At 41.3% G+C, this 21,598-nt stretch overlaps 1 protein-coding gene across 1 annotated transcript in view; it reads right to left on the reverse strand.

Moving 5' to 3' along the window:
- Positions 1-492: 492 nt before the first annotated feature.
- The window catches only part of LOC128382422 (sodium/hydrogen exchanger 9-like), a 57,500-nt gene continuing 36,394 nt past the window's right edge, over positions 493-21,598 (reverse strand). The window contains exons 13-16 of the mRNA XM_053342408.1: positions 9,543-9,588; positions 7,589-7,644; positions 1,190-1,295; positions 493-1,109 (exon numbers count right to left, since the gene is read on the reverse strand). Of these exons, the coding sequence (XP_053198383.1) occupies positions 888-1,109; positions 1,190-1,295; positions 7,589-7,644; positions 9,543-9,588 (430 nt within the window). The 3' untranslated portion in view covers positions 493-887. The remainder of the gene's footprint in view (positions 1,110-1,189; positions 1,296-7,588; positions 7,645-9,542; positions 9,589-21,598) is intronic.

Here is a 21,598-nt window from a genome sequence, read left to right on the forward strand (position 1 = left end):
GCATATTCACAAAGCCTAACCTTCGCAGATTGGATTTGAGCAGTACACAACACCTTGCTTCACCCAAGGGAAAAGGGGCCCTGAGATTTATAATGATGCACTCAGAGAGCAGCAAAGTGCAATCTATAATTAAAGAAGTCAGTGGAAATCTGACATGCTCATAGTATCTTTTCCAAATGCTATTAATATACTTAAGCATTTAGAAGTATTCTAGTGCTGCGCAGTGATAAGCAAGGCATAAAGGGAGAAAAGGGGAAGTAATAAATTCAGTGGAATACATTTGAATCAGTTGAAAGGATTGTAGCAAAAACAGTACAATAAAAGTTGAATAAGGAGTTGGGGAAGAGAAATTGGCACAAAAATATCATGTCAACTGATAAAGGGAAATGGCATTTAGTCACATTAGATGTTCATGAGCATCCCTAAAGCTTGAAAACAAGATGTTATGTAACCAACTAGTATGAAGTTTCTTCAATAGCAATTAATGTTTGACTTCACATGTGCATTTCACCAGTACTGTTGCTTGCTTTTATAAAAAAAGTATACTGCACACAGGTCTTTTTGTGGTCAAATTCTGCTTCCTGCTGGCTGTGTTAGACAGTAGGCACTTAAATTATGCAAGCATAACTTTTCAATTTCAGTAGTTTAAGTTGATTTAGTACTGAAAATAATTTTTAAACAAGCAAAGAAAATCATCAGCAGAGAAACAGAGAGAGCAACGGCTTTTGTATTGTTTTTTTATCCTCCCTCTGTGTGTCTCTGCATGCATGTCAGCTCAAGCGGGGGGCGTGACCTTTCGGGAACCATTGTAATTCTGACTCCCGGATGGCTCCTCTCAAATGCCCTGGCCAGTGACCCCATTCACTGTGGGAGGCAGGGCCTTAGCCTCATGACGGCGGGGGCTGATAAACTGGGGTTAGAGTTGAGTCCTGGAGATTCAGGCCTCCCTCGTGTGAGCAGGGGTTGGTGCCAAGACCCAGGTCTCCCTCCAGCAGGTCTTCCTGGTGCTCACATCTAGGTTCGTCTCTTATACATACCGGCTGGTTCTCACTTTTCTCCAGATCAGAAGGAGTGTTATCTGGCTCAGTCTCGCGCAGCTGCTCTTCATCCTGAATGGCAAATCATTTCTTTCTAATCTCTGAAGACAAGCACAGTACTGTGTGTAGCTGCAACATAAGGTGAGCCTTACCTCGTGGACATGGGGGCTGCTGAGGAGTCGGGCAAATACTCCACACCACTGTGGCAGTGAGTTGGTCAGTGGAGGGCCAGAATGCGTCAGCAGGGGCTTTAGATATCTGTGACCTTGTTAAGGCGTGGTTGCAAAGGCATGTAAGTGTCAAAGACAGTTAACAGCAGATAAGAAAATGGTTTGTTTTTAGCAAATTCCTAATCTTGCCTCGGGTCACTAAGTCATTACTGTAATAATTTTAGCACATTCCACAAGGGGCAAATTTTGTGATTATGTGTTAAAATATAACACTGACATATTGTATTATGTTCATAAGGGTTCAGAAGATCACAGTGTAATGTCTTAGATGCATTTGTTCAGCTAAGTTTCTTAACATTGGGTGGGATCAAAATGGGAGCAACGTTTATTGTTTTAGCCACTGATGTGGGAGGGCAAATTAGGCAGAGGCCAGTAACTATGTAGAAAGAATTGGCCAAAACAAATCATTCTTTTCAGTGGAATAGCATATCTTACACACAGAAATCAAGTCTTTAACTGCATATTATTTGTAAAGAAGTGATTTAAGAAAATAGAAATACGAGCTCTTTTCTTGAATATACTATTAACAAATTTCATAATGAGTTTTCTGTTAAAATAGCCAATGTCACACAACATATATACATAATACAGGACACAAAACACATCAGTCAATGTGTGACCAAAGTACTCTGACCAGTCATGTTTTTAACTTGGTATGCAAAAGATAAAAACATAAAATACAGCACTGAATGCCTCACTACCACCAGGCACAGTGCAATAACAGCCTCAACAGTGACACAGCGTTTTTTTTCTTTTTTTTCAGATTTGACTAACATCATTGCACAGAATCCACATAATGTAATGTTGAAATGATAAACATCTCTGCAATTATATTAAGCACACTATTCCCCATAAGGCTACTGTCAGCTTATTGTCACAAAGTGTCAATGGCTTTCCATTTTCAACACTACACACTGCAGAGAGCTGGATATTAGTCATTCAAGCTTAAGGTGTTTTAAGGTGCTATTTTTGTTCCCGCTTGCTAAACTGTTAGCACATTTAAGATACAAGTATAAACTATTGTCTGCTGGGTAGCTGTGTTACTAAATAAAAGCCCCACATAAATCATGCCATGAGACATCATTTTCCAAGAGAAAGCACTGCACAGGTAAAGAAGTGCAGGGTGAGAGAAAAATCATATCATCTTGAAAAAAGAAAGGTATATGGCATACTGTTATCTTGTCTCAGGCAGGCTGGGTCAGTCTTGCACTTGACTGAAACCAGAGGGAAGGTCAGAAATGGTTTAGAAATGTGTTAAAGTGTTGATATAAGCTAGTGCAGACAAGCATACCTCGATCACTGTTGAAAGCAGGAGAAATGACTGTTGTTGTATGCCAGATGTTATGGTTAAAGTCCTCTGGAGGACAATTCAGGAAGCCACTTGATAACCACAGTGACTTATTGTGCACCTGCTCCAACCAGCATCTCTCTGCAAGCCATACTTTTACATACAATAGGCTGGTGAGAGTTGATCATGTAATACACTGGATTCTGTATCCTCTCCATTACAGACCATAAAAAATGACAGCAGGCTTTCTTTTAGTCGTAACAGTTTGGATAAATAATTGCACTTTTTCCGGCGTTCATGCTCTTCCTGTGCCTTGGGAAATGACAAAACAGTACTTCACCAATGCTATAATTTTTGGACAAAAGCAACCTTTGTACCTCAGAGCCTATAATGAACAATGTGGGACTTAGAGGTGGCACACAAGTACACAGTTCCCCTGTCATAAGCACACACAAAAAAACAAGGAGAGGAAGAAAATGATCTAATATATAATTTGGCAACGATTCTTGCATTCCAGTACCGTTATCAGCAATATGCAAGAGGTAGAAATTATAGGCACCATTCAGCCAGCTAACAGGATTTATTTATAAATGTCTCAAATGAGGGACTGAGAGAGAGAGAGAGAAAAGAGGGGCGGGGGTGAGGGGGTAGGAATGGGGTGAATAATGACTTCTTTGGGACCTGCAGTTGAGTGAGTTGTCTACTTGTCGCTGCAGTGTCCAACGCCGGCATAATACTAGACAGGGATAGTAATTATAACCGCTAGAGCTGCTCTCTGCTCACAATGGTGTCAGGTTGTGTGTGTGTGTGTGTGTGTGTTGGGAAGAAGTTGCTGAGCAGTAATGTGGGGGTAGAAGCTCAACTGCTGCTTCAGCTACCTTCACAGCAAGCATCATTCCCTTCCTACATGTCCTGCGCATCACCTTCTCCTGACCTCCCATCAATGATGACAGGAAAATAGATTGATACAGACATTTGAAATAAGTTGTGGTTTCCACCAGGTAATCGAAGAATGCCCCCTAACATGCTTTTCTGCATTTCAGCATAGTTGGTGACTACACTAAAAATCCATGACATTGAATTATCATAAATTACCAAGAAACAGAACAGGTTTTTTTCCCCCTGGTGCTACTTTACACTTAGATTTAAGCTTATTGTTCTTTTTACAGCTGCAGTTAATAATCATTTCGCTGATTCAGATTTAACACATAACACATATGAACATCTTACAATATATAATGCATTCTTTTAGATTTAAGTACCCAGCAGTATGTAAAATAGGCAAAGCTAGCTTCACTTAAAAGCTGTTACAACTTCAAAAAGCTGCCACCATGTGAATACATCTGAATCAAAAATCTAATTATATCATTTATACATTAATATCACACTATGCAAGTGATCGTTCTGCATAAAAAGTACTGCTACGTGCCTCCCACACAAAACACAAAATGTCAGCAGCACATATTTAGAGTAAGTGCCACCTACTTCTGTTACAGTACTTATTGTTTATGCCATGTTATTGTGGTATATGATATGATACTATAAATGTAGGCGACACCCTGCGATTTAGGTCACGCCACGGACTCATCCTGAGCCAGAGCCAACCACATAATGCAGCCACCCTGGTTTTTACACATGGGTGGCCTCTGGGATGGAGTCAAAACAAAAACATCAGTTTTCCAGCCCTGAAACCACAGAGTCCAGACCATTTCGGCAGGAAAGATCAAACAGGCTTTGATGTCTGTCAAAATCAGTGCTTAGCGTAAAACGCTGCCCCTAATGAGCCTTAAAGCCAGGCTGACAGGGAAACGGTTAAGGAAGCAGCAGTGTGCCCTTAGGATGAGACAGCGGCAAGCCAAGCTGAAGCTCAATTACCTGGCAGCGGGATCCAGGCTGAGGCTCCTCTCACCTGGTCCACATCAAAGCATCTTCATAATACGGCCCCGTCAATAGCCAACATTGGCCCAAGATGCGCCTTTCATCCTGCTCACGGCCTCTCTCACCCACCCACCCCTCTCTTTTCTCTTTCTAAGATTTACATTTACATACAAATTCCAAAAACCCACTGCACACATTTTCTGTCATATGTGCAGATTAACCATACTATGCAGGCTTATAACCACAGGGCATGGGTATACTCTGTGCGGTTACTATGGTTACACAGATTGCCATGTTGTGTTGCAAAGAATGAGTGGGTCAATGAAAGCAAGTGTCATAAGTCAACTGTTTTCAGTATGTCATATCATATGTGTGTGTGTGTGTGTGTGTGTGTGTGTGTGCGTGTGCGTGTGCGTGTGCGTGTGTGTGGTAGCACAAACTGTATATTAATTCCTTGACAAGAGAGAATAGATTAAGGGTGTGTCTGCAGCATGACTATCAGTGAAGTAATCTTTCAAACTGAACTAATTTAGCTGTTTTTAAAGCCTGTCTAGACTGTCTAATAGGTATTGCTAAAAAAAAGGGTATATAATTCACAGTCACATCACTTCTGCTTCTCACTAGTTCCCAATCATTTCGAAATTCAATCAAGTATTGTCTGCAAAACAACTCCACAAGTTCAAAAGTGTATCAGGCATTTAATTACAAGTGCTTCTGGAGAGAGAGAGCTTCTTCATTCTTTTAAGGAAGTAATTGTGGCAACTGGCAGTCTCTTCTGAGAAAAGTTGCATTTGAATCAGTAATATAATCAGTAATAATAATCTTTGACTAACAACAACAACATTTTACTATGTAAAATAAGGAAGTCAGGAAGGGCATTATGTTGTAACCACTTCTGTGTTTTACAGTTATTGTATCACAGCATATTCAACCACACTCATTTTTTCTGCTTTAACAGCCTCAATTCAAAATTTGCTTGATTAGAATCTTGTCTCAAACTTTTAACACATCAATTAAGCAACCCATTAAAGATTTATTTTTTCCTGAAAATAAATTACCATGTAACACTGAACTGTCTGAAATAATTACCCCTTTTCAGTTGCTATCCAACCTATTCTTCAGGCAGTCAGCTGTAATGCACCATGTTTGGTGAGAACTTTGCAGCACTTATCACTCATCTAACACCATCCTGTGACAAATAGTGGCGACAGTATCATGTCATGAGGAGGCTTTTTTGACAGAAGGGACATGGAGACTTGTAAAGATACAAAGGAACAATGAAGAGGCACAGTCTTAAGTAATATTGATGTCACATTGTTACAGACATTAGAGCGAAGCAATGATACATGAAAAAAATCCCATTAAATTTCTGTGGAATGATTCGGTGGAAGCTGTTCTCAATTTAACGCGAGTGAGTTTACAATCACATGCAAGGAACAATCAGAAAAAGAACCCCCCAAATCTAGAGAGGCCATTTAAATAGAGACATTTCCAGCAAAACCTGAGGCTGTAATTGCTGCCAAACTTGTCTCAAGAAAGAAATGATTTGGATCAAAAGCTGACATTCCTATTTTCAATAGTAAATACATTTTTTGTTTTTTGGTGAAATGTCTTGACAGCTATTGGATAGACTGATATAAAATTTGGTGCAGACATTTGTGTCCCCGTCAACATTAATTTTAATGACTTTGGTCATTCCTTTATTTTTCATCTATTGCAATCATCAGGTAACCTGATGTGCCAGATGGTTCGTTGCACAGGATCATTTGAGAAGTCGTCCTTGAAAACTGTTTGGAAAAGGGCAAGCATTTTCAAAAAAACTTGGCAGATGATTGGATAAACCATCTGTTTATCACAGTCTATCATGGACTAAATTCTTGCTGTCATCACAACTAGACTACTCTGGTAGCTGCCAGTAGTTCCTCATAGGACACTGATTGGTCCAAACCACTGTTGGCCGGGCCACAAGTGCATAACTTGAATCCTGACATGGTGGATTCTTGCATGATCTCACATTTCCTGCCGCTGCCTTGCAAGACAAATCATCTGGTTGAAATGTATGTATTTTGTCCAATATTTTGGTTTATGGAGATGGTGCACATAATTCCTGCTAAACATCAGCATGTTAGCACTGTCACTGTGTGCATGTTAGCATACTAATATTACATTTCTCAGTCTTATTTATTCATGCTCCAAAACCACAAAATGCTAAACATCAAAGTAGTTAAATACCCTCTGACGGCCATATAAAAACAGATGTCCTTCCCCCATAAACGTCTTCTGCCAATTAGATCCAATCCAATTACAGTGCAATACCTTGTTATGTCAGACAAAACTGACATGACATGATTCAACAAGTAAGTACTGTATGATACATGTTGCTTACAAGATTGGCCAATCTGCTGTGAGCCGCTGCAACTGATTAACTGAGAATTGTTGATTTATTAAGTAAACTGTGTAACTCAGGACTTTCTTCAACTATGCCTATTCGCCACAGTGAGTACTTAATAATTTACCATCACTGTATAATCATATATACCCCTAACTGTTTTTACTTTAAATGCACTTTAAAAACTATGAAAAAACTATAAAAAAAACGTAATATTAACATAACACACTCATGCATTAAATGAATACTCTAAACGAAAGCACTAGCAGCATCTCATTGTTTTGCAGTGGAGATTGAGTCCATAAAGCAAAATGATGTTCTCCTTGCCAAGCACTAGGCCAGGTCATGAGGCCATAAAGTGGCAAAATTAGATTTGCTTAAACTTAATGCAGTCCTCATGAAATTCCACTGTGGAGTACACGGCTGTTTTGTTTTTTACTACCAAATGATTTAAATACATTCCCTGCTTTTAGGAATTCAGTACACTTAGAAGTCAACACCAGTATTAGGAAAATATAATGAGAACATCTATGCACATTTTGTGATAGAACTGCATGCATACACACACACAAACTAAATAACGGTGCTGGGAGACCATCCATCTCAGTTAGTTAGTTCTGCTGTAAAGGTCTTTCATCGCATTCAATGAGTCACTGTTATTTTCCCTTGTAAATGCTGTATACTACGCCACAGACCAGTACATTAACTATTGTGCGTGTGAGCAGATGTGAGAGTGCTTTGAAGAAGTAAAGCAGTGAAAGGATACTTGTAGTCCAGACGGTGCCACAGGGCTTGTGTTGTGTCTGGCCTCCCTGGAGCAACCTGTAGACCATGAGAGAACCACTGTTACTCATCAACACACAAAAAACCCTCTGGGGCAGCTATAAACACTGTCTGATGGAAATGCTGGAAACCTGCAACCTTGGATGGTCAGCGGGGCCATATCCAATGACCTCCGCTGTTACAAATGGGACCTCAGACCCTGTGCTCATATACGAAAATCCTGTTCTCAAAAACAGCAGAGTGTCTTGAGAAGCCCTTGTGAAACAGTAAGAACACGCCCCCAGCTGTCCCTGTGCGGACTCACACCCCAGGCAAGGTGACATTTATCCATTGCCATAAGAAAGAGCCCTGGAGCTCACCCTTACCTCTCCGCTGGGATCTTCCTCCAGCCTTATACCGGCCCCGCCGTCTATTCTGTCTGTCCCTCTGGCCTTATAATGCCAGGGAGCTGCCCAGACCTTGTCCCATTCACAGCTTGCAGATAAGAGTCGGGTCAAATAAGAAGATGAAAGAGAGGGGATGGAGAGCTGCCGGGAAGCAGTGATGGAAGGGTGGGAGGGTGTGTGTGGGTGGGTGAGTGGGTAGACGTGCCTGCACAACAAAAGGGCACACTCAGAAGGGCTCTCTGTTGGCAAGGATGTGCTACAGACTGTCATTTAGAGGGAAGCAAAAGTGCATTTCATCCTCTTGAACCTCTTCTCCACACTTTGATGTCATGCGGTGTTAAAAAAAACAACAAAGCCAAGATTAGAGGATAGAAGCACATTATGTGTCAATGGGAGAGGATGACAGGATACGGTAAGCCCCTTCTGTCTAGTATTTGCAAAATGTTACACACTATTGAATTGTTGTAATGTACAGTATGTACAAACAACTACCAACACCCTACATCTGTAGTGAAACAAACACAGACTCATAATGTGATGCCCTGCAGCACATTTGTGGTGATTAAATCTACATCTTAAAAAAAAAGTTTTGTTTTGTCTTCATTCAATGAGATTGCTGATTTTTCACTATGTTCATTTTCCTCTGCTGGTAAGAGCTACACTCTGAGAAAACTCAGCCTACAGCATAACATACTGATACTGGATGCAGAATCACTTATTATGTAACAGAGTGGTTTATTTGGAGTATTGTTAATAAGTACAGAGGCTGTTATGGAGCTCTCAGGTTGCCACCTGCTTATTCTAAATCTGGAACACAAATTGTTGCCTTCCTTTAAAAGTGTCATTATAAAGACAATTTTGCAAGTAGTTATTGTATTGTTTAAAGCTTCAATGAGCTTTCTACTGGCATCTGTCATTTTTCTCTCCATATTTTTTAGCTTTTAAAGTTTAATGGTAACTGGAAGAGACTTCTCATGAAAAATGGATACCTAGAATACCTAAATCGAATCATATAAATACTCAAAGCAGATCATCAGGAATCCTGCTTGCTATGATGCAAATATTTTAAATGTTTTAAAGCATTAGAAAAACAACTATTGACTGGCTGTAATACATCAATACAGCACTAATGCTCGCTTAATGGGATTGGTGAACCATACCTGAACAATAGCTATGCTGAAGCAGCAAAGCACAGGGGCAGTAGATAGATAAAGAGTTCCCTCTTGGTACACTGGTATACAAACATGTTTTGTTTTTTATGTTATGTTGCAGATATTGGGATAATTTAGTTTTTAAGGTGATAAAATGACTTTACAAAGTCTAGCTCCATGAATGTGTTTTACATTGCTGAACAGATAAAAACTGGACTCCATATACAACATGTGTTACTGTAAAAATGTAAGCTGATGGAGAATGACACTGCTATTGCTATTGCAGCAAAAAGTTCACAATTTAGATTAAAATACATTTCAATGCCAGAGAGGACAAAGACAGTAGGATTAAATGGAGTAAAATACAGATTACTGAGCAGTGACAACAATGTGTTTTTACCTCAAAAGAAAGATCCTCTGGATTTTCATCTGCATCCACCCCCACTCTGCAAAGAATGAAAAAGTAAAGTCAGTGACTCAATACAATAATATGACAAAGAGACAGAGACAAACCTCAGGGGTTTGATTCTCCACTATATGTGAAGCTATACATCTGCTGTAACTGTTGACGCAGTCAGTCTAGCACTGCATGTGACTTTGCGATGAAAGTGAAAGTCAGCATGAAACCCGGCTTGGTTTGAATATGACCTTTCAAACAGTTCCATCAAAATCAGACTTGTCTTCCACATCACACCGAGAAAATGTCAGCTGGGTAAACCTTTGATAAATGACAAACAGTGCTGCAATTACGCTTGATATTCTGCTTGGCGGCGATTATTACCCTGTCGAGATGTGGGCCCCACTTTGCTGCAGGCGTGCTTGAGCAACAGGGCTCGAGAGGAGAGGCCGGCTGGGTGCCTTGCTCTCCAGAATTGAAATAAAGTGACTCAGTGCTGGCCAGTGACAGCCTAGTGAGCTGCTTCATCTGGAAACGAGGGCGTTATCTCAGTGTGTGTGTGTGTGTGTGTGTGTGTGTGTGTGTGCATTCACTGCATCCACTGAACCCCCACACTACTGCAATATCACCCTTGCATCTTTTTTAACCCTGATTTGAAAGAATGAAAATGACTTTGTAACATTTTATAAGGTCACATGATGATATTTTCTGAGATTTCTTAGGATGTAATATAAAGTCTATCATTTACAGTTACACAGTAGCAAAAACACCTCAATTCAGTACACCGTGCGTATAATCTTCTCAGAGCACTTGTAAGGGATGCTGAGAACAAGATAACTAGCTCCTACAGATCTGCATAGCCTAGCAGTATCGTGTGCTGTGTGCGTGTGCTTGTGTGCATTTTGAATGCAGCTGATGCCAAAGCCCTTCACTGAGAGGATATTCTCATCAGAGCATTAAAGCACTGTGACTTCTTAATGTTGTGCAGATTTTCATCTTGACTGCCTTCCTTCCCATGATCCAGCTCTCTCCCTCACGTTATTGCACTTGGTAATTAATTTGATTTTGATCCTGGCTGTGGCACATCCCAACAAACCATCCGTCACCGTCATTGAGCATTCTCATTTAGTTTGTTTTCTTGTTTCATAATCTGTCCTGTCCTCTTCTGTTGTTTACTCCACCCAGCTTGTGTTTCTTTGTGCTTTTTCCTTCCAGCCTCTCTCTATGCCCATCTTTATCTTGAGCCCATCAGCCTTTTGGCTCTTTCTCCCAATATTTTACCTAATATTCTTCATTTTCCTGTTTTTCAGTGTCTTCCTTTCCTTTCTCAGATTCATGCTCTCGCTGCCCTCTCTTTTCACAGTCGTCTCATTGTCTACCACTTTCATTCTCAACCACAACTTTCTCTCTTCATTTATCTCCCTCTTTATCTTCTGAGTATCATTTGGCTCTCTAAAATCACTCCTCCTGTCTTTATCACCTCCCACCTCCTCCTCAGTTGGTTTTCTTTGTCTCCTCTGACCACCATCTCTCTGCTTGTTCCCACCACATGTATCCATTTCACTTGTAGTAAAGAGGAACTGAGGTTAAAATTGAGTTGCACAGGGATAGGGGTAAAGGAGGTGCATTAGATCTGTCTTCATTACTGAAAGATTTCCTGAATCTGCTATGGCGCAAGTTGTTTTGGTAAAGCAAAAAGTGTTTGAGGTTAAAAAAAAAACACGGATGGGGCAGGCTGTGACAGGCACAAACGGCATGCACTGCACATTACGTATCGCCTTTAGCTGGCAGGGTACATTCCATGGCGACAGGATCTGTCACTGAGCTAAGCTGATAGAAGGAGGAAAGGGCAGATAAGGTGTGAGAAGAAGAGCAAAAGAAGGAACACAAGCTGAGGGTAAAGCTCAGAGAAAAGTGGGAGGAGTGCAAAAAAATAGGAGAGTGAGCTCCAGTTTTCTGAGCATGATGGTGAGTGAGATAGTCTGTGGTGACATGAGAGTGACAGAAAGAGTTGGTGTTGTTGGTGTACGTGTGTGAGAGGGAATGATAGTGAGCCAGTGAGTGTATGAGTGAAAGATTGACTGGGAGACAGGACAAGACAACCGGAGAAAGAGACAGAGAGAATGACATAAAAGGGAATAGAGGAGAGTGCCAGTCTCCCTCAATGCAGATGCGAAAAAAGGAACAAAGAGATAACGAGGCAGCGGGGTGTTTGTGAGTGGGACGACAGCCTGAAAATATTTTCCTGTCACACAGCCGGCTCTCAGAGCCTCGAGTTGTTAAAGTGATGTGCACTCTTACCCTTATCTTCAACACACTGACATTCAATGAAGAAAAATCAGAGTCAAACTAATCTAACTACTCTGTGACCGCAAGTTCACATGAATAAATCTTCAAATGACTGAAAGTGGACGAACACTGGGAGGAAGAGGAGGAGGAGGAGGAGGAAAATGCAACAGAGAAGGAATGTCTGTAAATTTTTACATAAATCCATTTGCAGGAAATAGCAGACAAGACAGCTGAGTCACAGATACTTCTGTTAGGAGGCTTCATGGGAATATGTGATGCTCTCAAGGCCTAGTTATTTCCCCAAATGAGTGGAGTTCCCCATTCTGTAGGGGAACTGAGTAACTCAATCTCCCACGATCTTGCAAGACTGTTAGACTGACTTATGGCTGTGATTTTACAAGTCATCTACAGCCCCCAAACTCTACGCTAGACTATGCTTCCTTTTCTGTTACTTGGCTCTTTATGTGCTGATACAATCTCAACCCTTGTGCTGAGCTCCACTGTGACCAAAATACCTCTGGACACATTCCAGGATGACATAGTGCTCTGCGTAGGGCCCTTTGCTGTCGACTCATCCAGGCTTTTGGGCAACACTGCTATTAATATGAACACGTTGGTGAGGTTACTGTGGTTAATTTTTCTTGCTATATCTTGTCCAACACACTTGCAAGCACAATTTACACAGCCACACGGATGCAGAAAAGCACCCATACCCATAAACACCTCCTCCAAGTATTTCCACTGTGCCTCATAAAAACAACTAAGAGCCCAAAAACACAAACAAACTAAAACTTGGCCTTCAGCAGCGATGCAGTATGTGTGTGCGCATGACATGTGTGCCTGAATTGTTATCAGTCGTAGGCTGATAAAGCTGTGCTTGCTGTGCTGGAGGCTCACTAAACACGAAGCCTCAAGAGAAGATGCTCTAACATCACAGAAACATAAACAATATATCTTATTACTTTATAGGCAGTCTACAGGTAGTAGTTAATCGTGTTTACATGTAGGCAAAACATTTTGTGAAGAAAATCTCCACTGGATGTGATTAGCAGCACTAGTTAAACATTCAGATGAGTTTCTTCTTGAGTTCAAGTAGCATATACTCAATAGGCAGCGTAAATTAACTTACAACACTCCTCCCTTCTGCTGTGCTCAATCTGTGATATCTCCTTTGTCATACTGTTCTGACACAGAGAGAGAAGATGAGAAAGAAATGGAAAGAGGAGATGGAAACGAGAGACAAAGAGAGTCAGAGTCTCACAGGGACTGTGTTTGCTCTATACTGTGAATTTGGACAAGGGGAAGGCTGTAAGTCATCCTTCCAGTTTCCTGTCAACAAATCCCTTTTGGTTGTTCTTCTCACCAGGGACACATGAATTCCTTATTTGACTTAACTCACTTTTGGGGTATTTACATAGACCTACGACCTTCGTTTCTTGGAGACTAAACCTAACCATAACCACAACGGCAACTTCCCTAAACCTAACCTTTACCTTTATCCTAACCTTAACCACAGACTTTAAAATCTGCATTTTACCAATTGGGGACACAGCTTTTGTCAAGTGGTCCCTGAAAGTGACTTAAGTCAAACCCAAACACACACACACACACACACACACACACACACACACACACACCCAGTGTCAGCTGTGCAATGTGATAAGCTCTTAACTTCCACCATGTATGAAACTCTGCCTCCACAATCAATGTCAAGCATGTTAATTGTCAGATGATAAAACCTTTAAATTCCAGCAAATAATAATTACTATCCCTGACTCTTGCGCTGAATTTAAATCACATTCTATTGAAATTATGAAGGGAAAATGATACACTGTGTTATATATGGTTACCACCCTGTATTTATACTGGATATAAATTTTAGCTTCTGCATATAACTTGTCGTGTATGAGGTGTGCAGAGTCTTGCATCTCTCAGTGTTACAACTCTGCAGTGGATGAGGAGATAAAACAAAGAACAATACAACATACTGTAAGCTCCCATTCCTATTACTGCAGCGTTACAAAAGAACAATCCATACATGGCCAAGACTGACTGCAGTATTTAGGTCAATCTACTGAAACACAGAATGAGAATCTCAGTGGCTCTGCAGCTTTAACCTTAATTTCACATCACTTGAGCCGGTGTAAAAATAAAATTGGAAGAGTAGAATGGGTATGTGTTATCATGTGATTTTAGCCAAGCGTTCATCTGTGCATGCTGCAGTGAGCTGCGCAGAGCATTTACATAAGAACATGGTTGACTGTTTTAAGAGATAAAATCCTTTGGCAGGTGTTTTATCTCACTAGTCGCAACTCTGAAAAATGTCCTGCCACAGTGCACACGGAGGCATGATCACCCACTCAACAGATATCCAAATATCATTTTATATTTCTGTTGTATAAACTGAGCAGCGAGGATATTAATGAACAGAAATAACTCAGCATACTTTGGAGAATATCCAAGGATGTACAATACTATGTGAAATCCATACTGTGTAGAATAACCATGGATATTGTAGCTAGTCATGACCTGAAGGCAAATACTCACAAAACCTGATAACATCACATCATACTTTGACTGGTATAGGTGAGATGTATTTGGGCTCGTGGGAGTGCTAGTGTTAGGTGTATATATTTTATTTTATATTTTAATGCTGCATTGGACTGCTCAAACAGAGTTTCATTGTATACTTGCAATGACAATAAAGATCTATTATATTCTAATCATGCATTGTGGTAATTGAACATGTAATATAAAAGCTCTAAATGAACTACAGATAATAATACCACCATGTGAGAATCTTAAAATTAAACTTTAAAATTTAAATTACGAATTATCTATTTGTGGCAATCCATACAACAGTTAATGAAATATTTCTGACTGATCGACAGACCGACAGACCAACTGACTGATATTGCCACACAGTTAGTCACTGATGCATTTTCTCTTGAATCATGTCATTACAGTATTAGGATCATCCTGAGCTTCATGTACAGTAGGATTGAAGAAAAACAATACACGAAAAACTGCAAATGTACTGGATCATATCTCTGTCTTAGTTTGTCACATTTTAACTCTGTCAATTTCAGAAGAGTGAAGCTGACAGCCATCAGTGTTTTTAAATTATGTCAGTTTAGCAGGAAGGGACTCTTTTAGCATTTCAGCCAGATGGATCCCTGTGGAGCAGAGGAGGCAGTGGGAGCCAAAGATATTATTATCACACAGAATTCATTTCCCTTTTCCCAACATCCACCTGGACATCTCCACATGGAATAGGAATACAACCTAAACTTAGTGCAGTGGTCCTTGGGGGGTACGGGGCATCGCTAAAATTGGCAGTGAAGAGCTAGATAACAGTCTTTGCCCAGGAGGATCAAATCTAGGTCTATCTATTAAACTAGTATCACATTTTATTTAATATAAGCATATAGCATTGCATAGCATTACAACATATAGTCATTGTTGGATGTTTTGTTTTCCCCAAAGTTATATTGTTCATTTTTTGGTTCACTGTCATTGTTTTTAATTCTAAGCTCACTTTTTAAGATAAAAAAAGGTGAAAGTGTTCTCTACAGACATCAATGCTACTGTGATTACTCACAAAAATGGGTGGTGAGTTATTGCTTTCAAAGAAATGAGCTGCAGCCAATTTTGGTGGTACAGATTTACTACCCTTAAGGAATAATAACATTTCTTTTGACAAATACATTACTACACAGATATATTACTAGCTCACAAGCTCAGCCCCAATAAAACTTTCACTATTGGCATGGAAATAAAGTCATGGGAGGCAAATGTATAATAGCTATTCAAATGCTTTGGTTATGCACTGTGTTTGGTTAGTATTATTACAAGATGCACAGAAGGGGAATTCAAGCAATACCATGTTGTATTTACCTCCTCAGATGTCTAGAGTTTGCCATCAGCCAGAATTATTAAAGAATATGTGCAAGTGTTAGCTGCACACAAATATGGACATCTTTGCCAAAGTCTCTTGCAGGCTCAGTCAGGTCCACACTGAATTGCTCTAAAAAGCCCAAGCTGTTTAATGATTGTTAATGACTAGCAAAGTGTTCGAAAATACAGTAATGGCCTGTTGCATTACTGTTCCCTGGTGTGTGTGTATGAGCAACGGTCGGCAGGGAAATCATAATGAAAAGGGATGTGGTTAATGAAAACCAGTTAATTTCAAGAAAAAGGTGGTTGATGAAGCTTTCAGTAAGTGGGCTACTCTGATGGCGCTTGCCTGGAAGTCTATTCCAGCTGCCAGAACATAATTTGGGGACAGAACGAATCCCTTTACATTGCTTCGTTTCTCCTTTCCTCTTCCTTTGTCTCACTCTTGCCAAAACTTCCTCAAGGATGAGCGATCAAGTGCTTCCTTTCGTAACACTGGGGAAACTCTTCCATGGCGGCCACTGGGGGCAATCTAGATGCTGTGTTTGTTTGTTATATTTGGACAGTGCCATCTTTTCATGGTAGATGATCAAGGACAGTGTCTGCTGGCACCAACTAAATATAAAAGGAGAATCTCAGAGAAAGGACTCATGGCTATATAGGTTAACATGACGAAGCAACTGCATCAGCCTGTTTTTTTGTGTGTTAGACTGTACAGTATGAGGCACTGGGCTAATGGATTCTTGCTTCCTGCTGCAGAGCAGAGTGGAGAGATTTTTAGTCTTTTTACAGCAACATTGGCCTACTTTTTTATTTTAGTGCTTCACCTCAGGCTTGATATAGACTCGTAAATTAAACTTGCATTAAACAGAGAATTAAAAAGTGACATTGTGACCACTGTGTAGCTTCTTTTTCAACCTGACTGAACTGACACAGGTAAGACAGCAGTGGATGACAGGAAAGGTGGTGAGATTAAGCAAGTGGTGAGAAGATGAGGGAATCAAAGGCCATAGCAGCCAGCCGCTCTGGATGACCATTAGTTGAATCAGCTCCACAAATCAGACGAGGTGTCAAATCACTGTCTTGCACCCTCCAGGCGCAGAGCTGGTATGCTGTCATATCTGCAAATGCGCAGATGCATGTGTTGCAGCTGCATTAGTGTTCTGTAATAGCTAATTTTGGTTTTGGACAGGGGTATCATCACCCCACTATCTCCCACCTGCTCACTCATCTGCTGCCTCATCACCCCCTCCCTTACTCGGCTGCACTAACTCCTTCACAACACTGCTGTTGCTGCTGTGGAGATTGTTCTCTATATGTAGGTGCTGATGAAATTTTGAGGGCGAGTGGTGAATTATTTAGGAGGGAGGATTATGAAAGCAGCTTCTTGGCGCGTTACTAGAGGGTATGAATCGATATGAGCTCTCCCCACCACCACCCCCTCCTTCCCCTTTTTTCTCCCAGAAACCACAGACCCTCTGAACAGAAGTCCAGACACATGGCCACAGCAGACTGGACAACCAGATGCACTCCGACACTGTGTGTAAAAGAGGCTCAATGAAATACAGTACACGAGCCAGTAGAAATAGGATGGGATTGTGTATCTATGTGTGTTTGTGTGTGTGAAATAGACAGAAGGGCTTAATTCAGACTGACCACATCCCACAAGAACAGATGGCCAAGTAAAGGCCTGCCAAGTCCATTCTTCTGCCTGAAGCCTGGGGTCTACAGTCCAAGTCAGAAGGGTTAGAAAAAAAGACAGGAGGTCATGCACGCAGATGTAGAGCATGCATACACACACATTTCTGTGGGTGAAGTCTCACCCTGAGCTATGTACCAGTTACATAACAGTTTCACACAGTTGCCTTCGATGAAGATTTGATTTCATGGACTTGATTTGTGCAGTGCCAAACCTCGGAGGCTTTCAGGACTGAATAAATGACCGCCTTCCTGCACTCGCTCTCTCGTTTCACTTGATTGTCTCATAGTGAGTTGGTCTACATCCATTTCTCTGTCGATGCCCCCTCCCTCCGTTCTCTCTATGTGTGCCCATTCTGCTGAAGCTCTTTTTTCATCTGTGTATTGGGAGTAATGCTGTTGTTCCCTTTCTGGCCAATGATTTCCAGCCTCAAGAACAAGCAGTTGGGACCAAACAAGAACCACATTGGGGATCTTGGATTTCACAGTACCAATCAAAGAAAAAAGGCAAGGATTCAACCCTTGGAAAGGCAAATCATCATTCATGAGATGGACAGAAAATCATGAATGCCTCACAAGGGTGACACAGTGTATCTCAGCTTGTACCTCCATTTGCATGTTCCTTAAAGGACTAGTGTGTAGGATTTAGTGGCATCAAGTGGTGAGGGTGCAGATTGCATCAAACCAATCTCCCCCTCCCCTTCAAAGCATGAAGAACCTGCAGTGGCTGTGAAATTTAGGCAAAATACATAAAGCCTTCTCCAGAGTGAGTGTTTGTTATGACTACTCTGTGCAACTGTAGACACACGGTGATGCAACATGCTCACAATCATAAGGCTGATGTTTAGCTTAGCATGCTAACATTTGCTAGTCAGGTTGAGCATGTTAGTCTGCTGATGGTAGCATTTAGCTCCGCATAGGCATGGCCTCATAGAGTCGCTAGCATGGCTGTATTACGTCTTGTTAACTTTTCAACATCTTAAATGCAATGATGTTGGTATAAGCAGCACTTTGGGTGAGCTCTATTTTGGGTTCACTTCCAAGTACATTAAGGGCCTGATTTACTAAGATCCCAAATAGTGGGTACTAAATTGCGTGCACGGTGCAATAGATTGCGCGTTTCGTTTGTGTGCATTTTGCAGGTGATCTACTAAGAATAACTGCGTAAATGTACGCAGTGCGCAGCCAGTTAATACATGCCTTTCAAAGGTATTATTTATAGACACAGTTAGCATCAGAAATAATACCTTCAGGTTTGGTAAATCACAATGCGCGTGCTAAATAACATATTTGCATTTTCTCCTCCCTGTATTTTGCACACTGGGGTTGAAACGCCCCACATTACATATTCATTCTGGCAAACGTACTAAATGGACAGCGCGTACTATCTTGCACAGTTGAAAGACGCAAACCACAGTGCGCTGCTTTAGTAGATCAGCTTGCACATTTTTTGAGGGTGATGTCAAGTTAGCACACGTTTTTACACACAAACCTTTAGTAAATCAGGCCCTAAGTGTTTTAGATATTATAGCTAAATTTAACAACCTGTTTGACTTCTCGTGTTTCTTGCCCTAGACTCTCTTGTGTTGCATTCCAAGGCCTCAGCAATTAACTTAGTGAGCAAAGTGTTTTCATAACTTACAAGAATGAAGGCTAGATTGAGGGAGAGGCCCAGTTGTAAAAGGAAACCATGAATTTTCTTTTATGAGTACAAAATGAACTTGATTTAAATGGATTTCACAATCTTTTCATCTTTTCAGGCTGTCTCTCTGCCTCCAATTTTCTGTCCCCCATCCTTCCCTCCAATGTTCTGTCTGTTAATTCTTCGAGAGGCAGAGGGCTGAAATTATAGAGTTCTAAAAATAATGGCTCTATAAATAAGAGGTGCCCATTGAGAGTGATTGAGAGGCGAGGTCACTAGGCAGCTAGGGATGCTGGGTAAGCTGGATTCATTAGCGCTATCTGCTTCCAAAGAGTAGCCCTCACAACTCTCCCACACAAACAGATGCCGGGCTTCCTCGTAAACGATACACAGTGATGCAGTGTTAGGATCCAAAGTGTTTCGAGCACACTTGCTATAGCTACCTCCACAGCTCTCTGCAGTGTTGCAAATTTAGCTCCATCAGGACCATCCATCAACCCTCATTACCACTTCCCCCCCTCCCTCAGCGGACTCCATGCTGACCACATTCTTAAAGCATTGTTCACCCACCAGCAGAGTGGAAAAATGTGTGCATTTGTGTGCGTTTGCATTTGTGCATGTTGTGAGAGTGTGCAGCGGAGGCACCCCATGTCTGTTTTATTATTCATACTCATGTGGATCTTCTTTCAGCCCACAGACACCTGCCAGAGATACACACAGCACATACTGATGTTCTTGCTATATTTTCTCTTCCACCTCTCTCCCTTGCTGCTGCGTTGTGGCGTCTATCTGAGATCTCGTTTAAACAAACACAAAAATACTCTGCAAGAAATCACTTCATATCTGTGTGTATCTCATTCACATATAGTAGGCTACTCATGCAAATTCTCTGGCAGTGTATTTAAAGATCTTCCTGCCTTCATACACTCACAGAAGCAGGCACACACAAACTAACACACACCCACACCCATACACACACAGAAAAGGATACCTTTATTGCCCTGATGCTCTTTTTAATGGCCCTCCTCCACCTCCCTCTCAGTATTGACGTCACATCCATTAGGCCGTGCCTCTGGGCCTTTTTAGTGGAGGCTGGAGCACAGGACTCCAATGTACGAGACCCCCGTTCAGAGTCAATCTCCACCTGATAAACTCGACGTATTGGCTGATCTGACAGAAGTGGTTACCACGGCAATCTGTCCAGTCTCTCTGCACACCGCCACGACTATCAATCCACTGTGAGAGAAAAACCCATTGAATTGTGTGTCAGAGGAGAGCTGCATTAACAGTAGCACATACACACTCTATGAGGCGCTACCCTTTTTTATTGTTTACACTCCTACACACACACGCATGCACACACGCACACACGCACGCACACACGCACGCACACACGCACGCACACACACACACACAGCTCAACTATCAACTCACACAGGAGTGTTGATACTTGAGGTGAGAGAGCACTATCTGTATCTGGTGCCACAGACACAAACCCTGGCAAGCTAATGTGAAGAGATAATGTTTCACATCTGATCACCATAAGAATAATAATTCACCGGCCTCTCCCAGCCTCAACAGCAACATCCTCAATTAGGGTCCTTCTTATCCTGCAAACGAGCCTGTTTTCAGACACCATATGTATCACAAAAGCAATATCCTAAAACCCAACAAGTTGCACTGATACTTTCCTCCTTCATGAATATAGAATGAGTGTGTAGTACATAGGCAACTTCAGCCTTTAGCAAAACAGAGTTACTTAGACACTCATGGTGACAATTCTATGCTGCCTGGAAAAGACAGAAATAGCAGATGAAGGCTCAGTGTTGTGTCGACTTGGAGCAGGGAGCCACTGTCGGACGAGGACAGGCTGAATTCTGATGGCATAGCCTTTTCCCTGACTGAGAAAAGAGCCGTCTGAAATGTTAAAATGAAGCTTGGTTCTTCAACACTTGGGAGACATAATCAATGGTTGGTGCGGCTGGCTGAACTTGCAGGGCTCCGCTGTGACTTAGTGCTGCACTTCTAAACCCTGTCGCCAACTGGAGCTGAGCTCAATGTAATGAGAAATGAGACTTAACTTTCAGTACAGCGAGGGAGAGAAAAATCACCTAAGGAGGAACAGAGGAAGAAAAAAAGTGAGGAGGAAATGAAGAGAGCGGAGAAACAGAACTCCAGGTTGTTTTGATAAATAATGGCGACAAAGTGTTCTGGGAACAGTATCATAGCTCCAATCCATCACCGGATCATCAGGCTACATTAATAATTAATGTGTTTTTGTAGACATAAAAAAAGTTCAGTGTACAAATCAGACAGAAGCTATTTGCTTGACAAATCGGATGAGCATAGAGACAATCACCGGACCCTCCTTGATCCATTCCAGACAGGACAAAAGAAAACTTCACAGAAAGCTATTGTGCAAAAAATACTGCATTAGATATTCCATTAAATCATATGTTCATACATTTTTAAAGCAAGCAAGAATGTTTTTCCCTCCTTTCTAAGCTCCAAAGTCAACCTAGCTATATAGATT

The sequence above is a fragment of the Scomber japonicus genome, chromosome 21, assembly GCF_027409825.1.
Source record: "Scomber japonicus isolate fScoJap1 chromosome 21, fScoJap1.pri, whole genome shotgun sequence".
Classification (NCBI taxonomy): domain Eukaryota; kingdom Metazoa; phylum Chordata; class Actinopteri; order Scombriformes; family Scombridae; genus Scomber; species Scomber japonicus.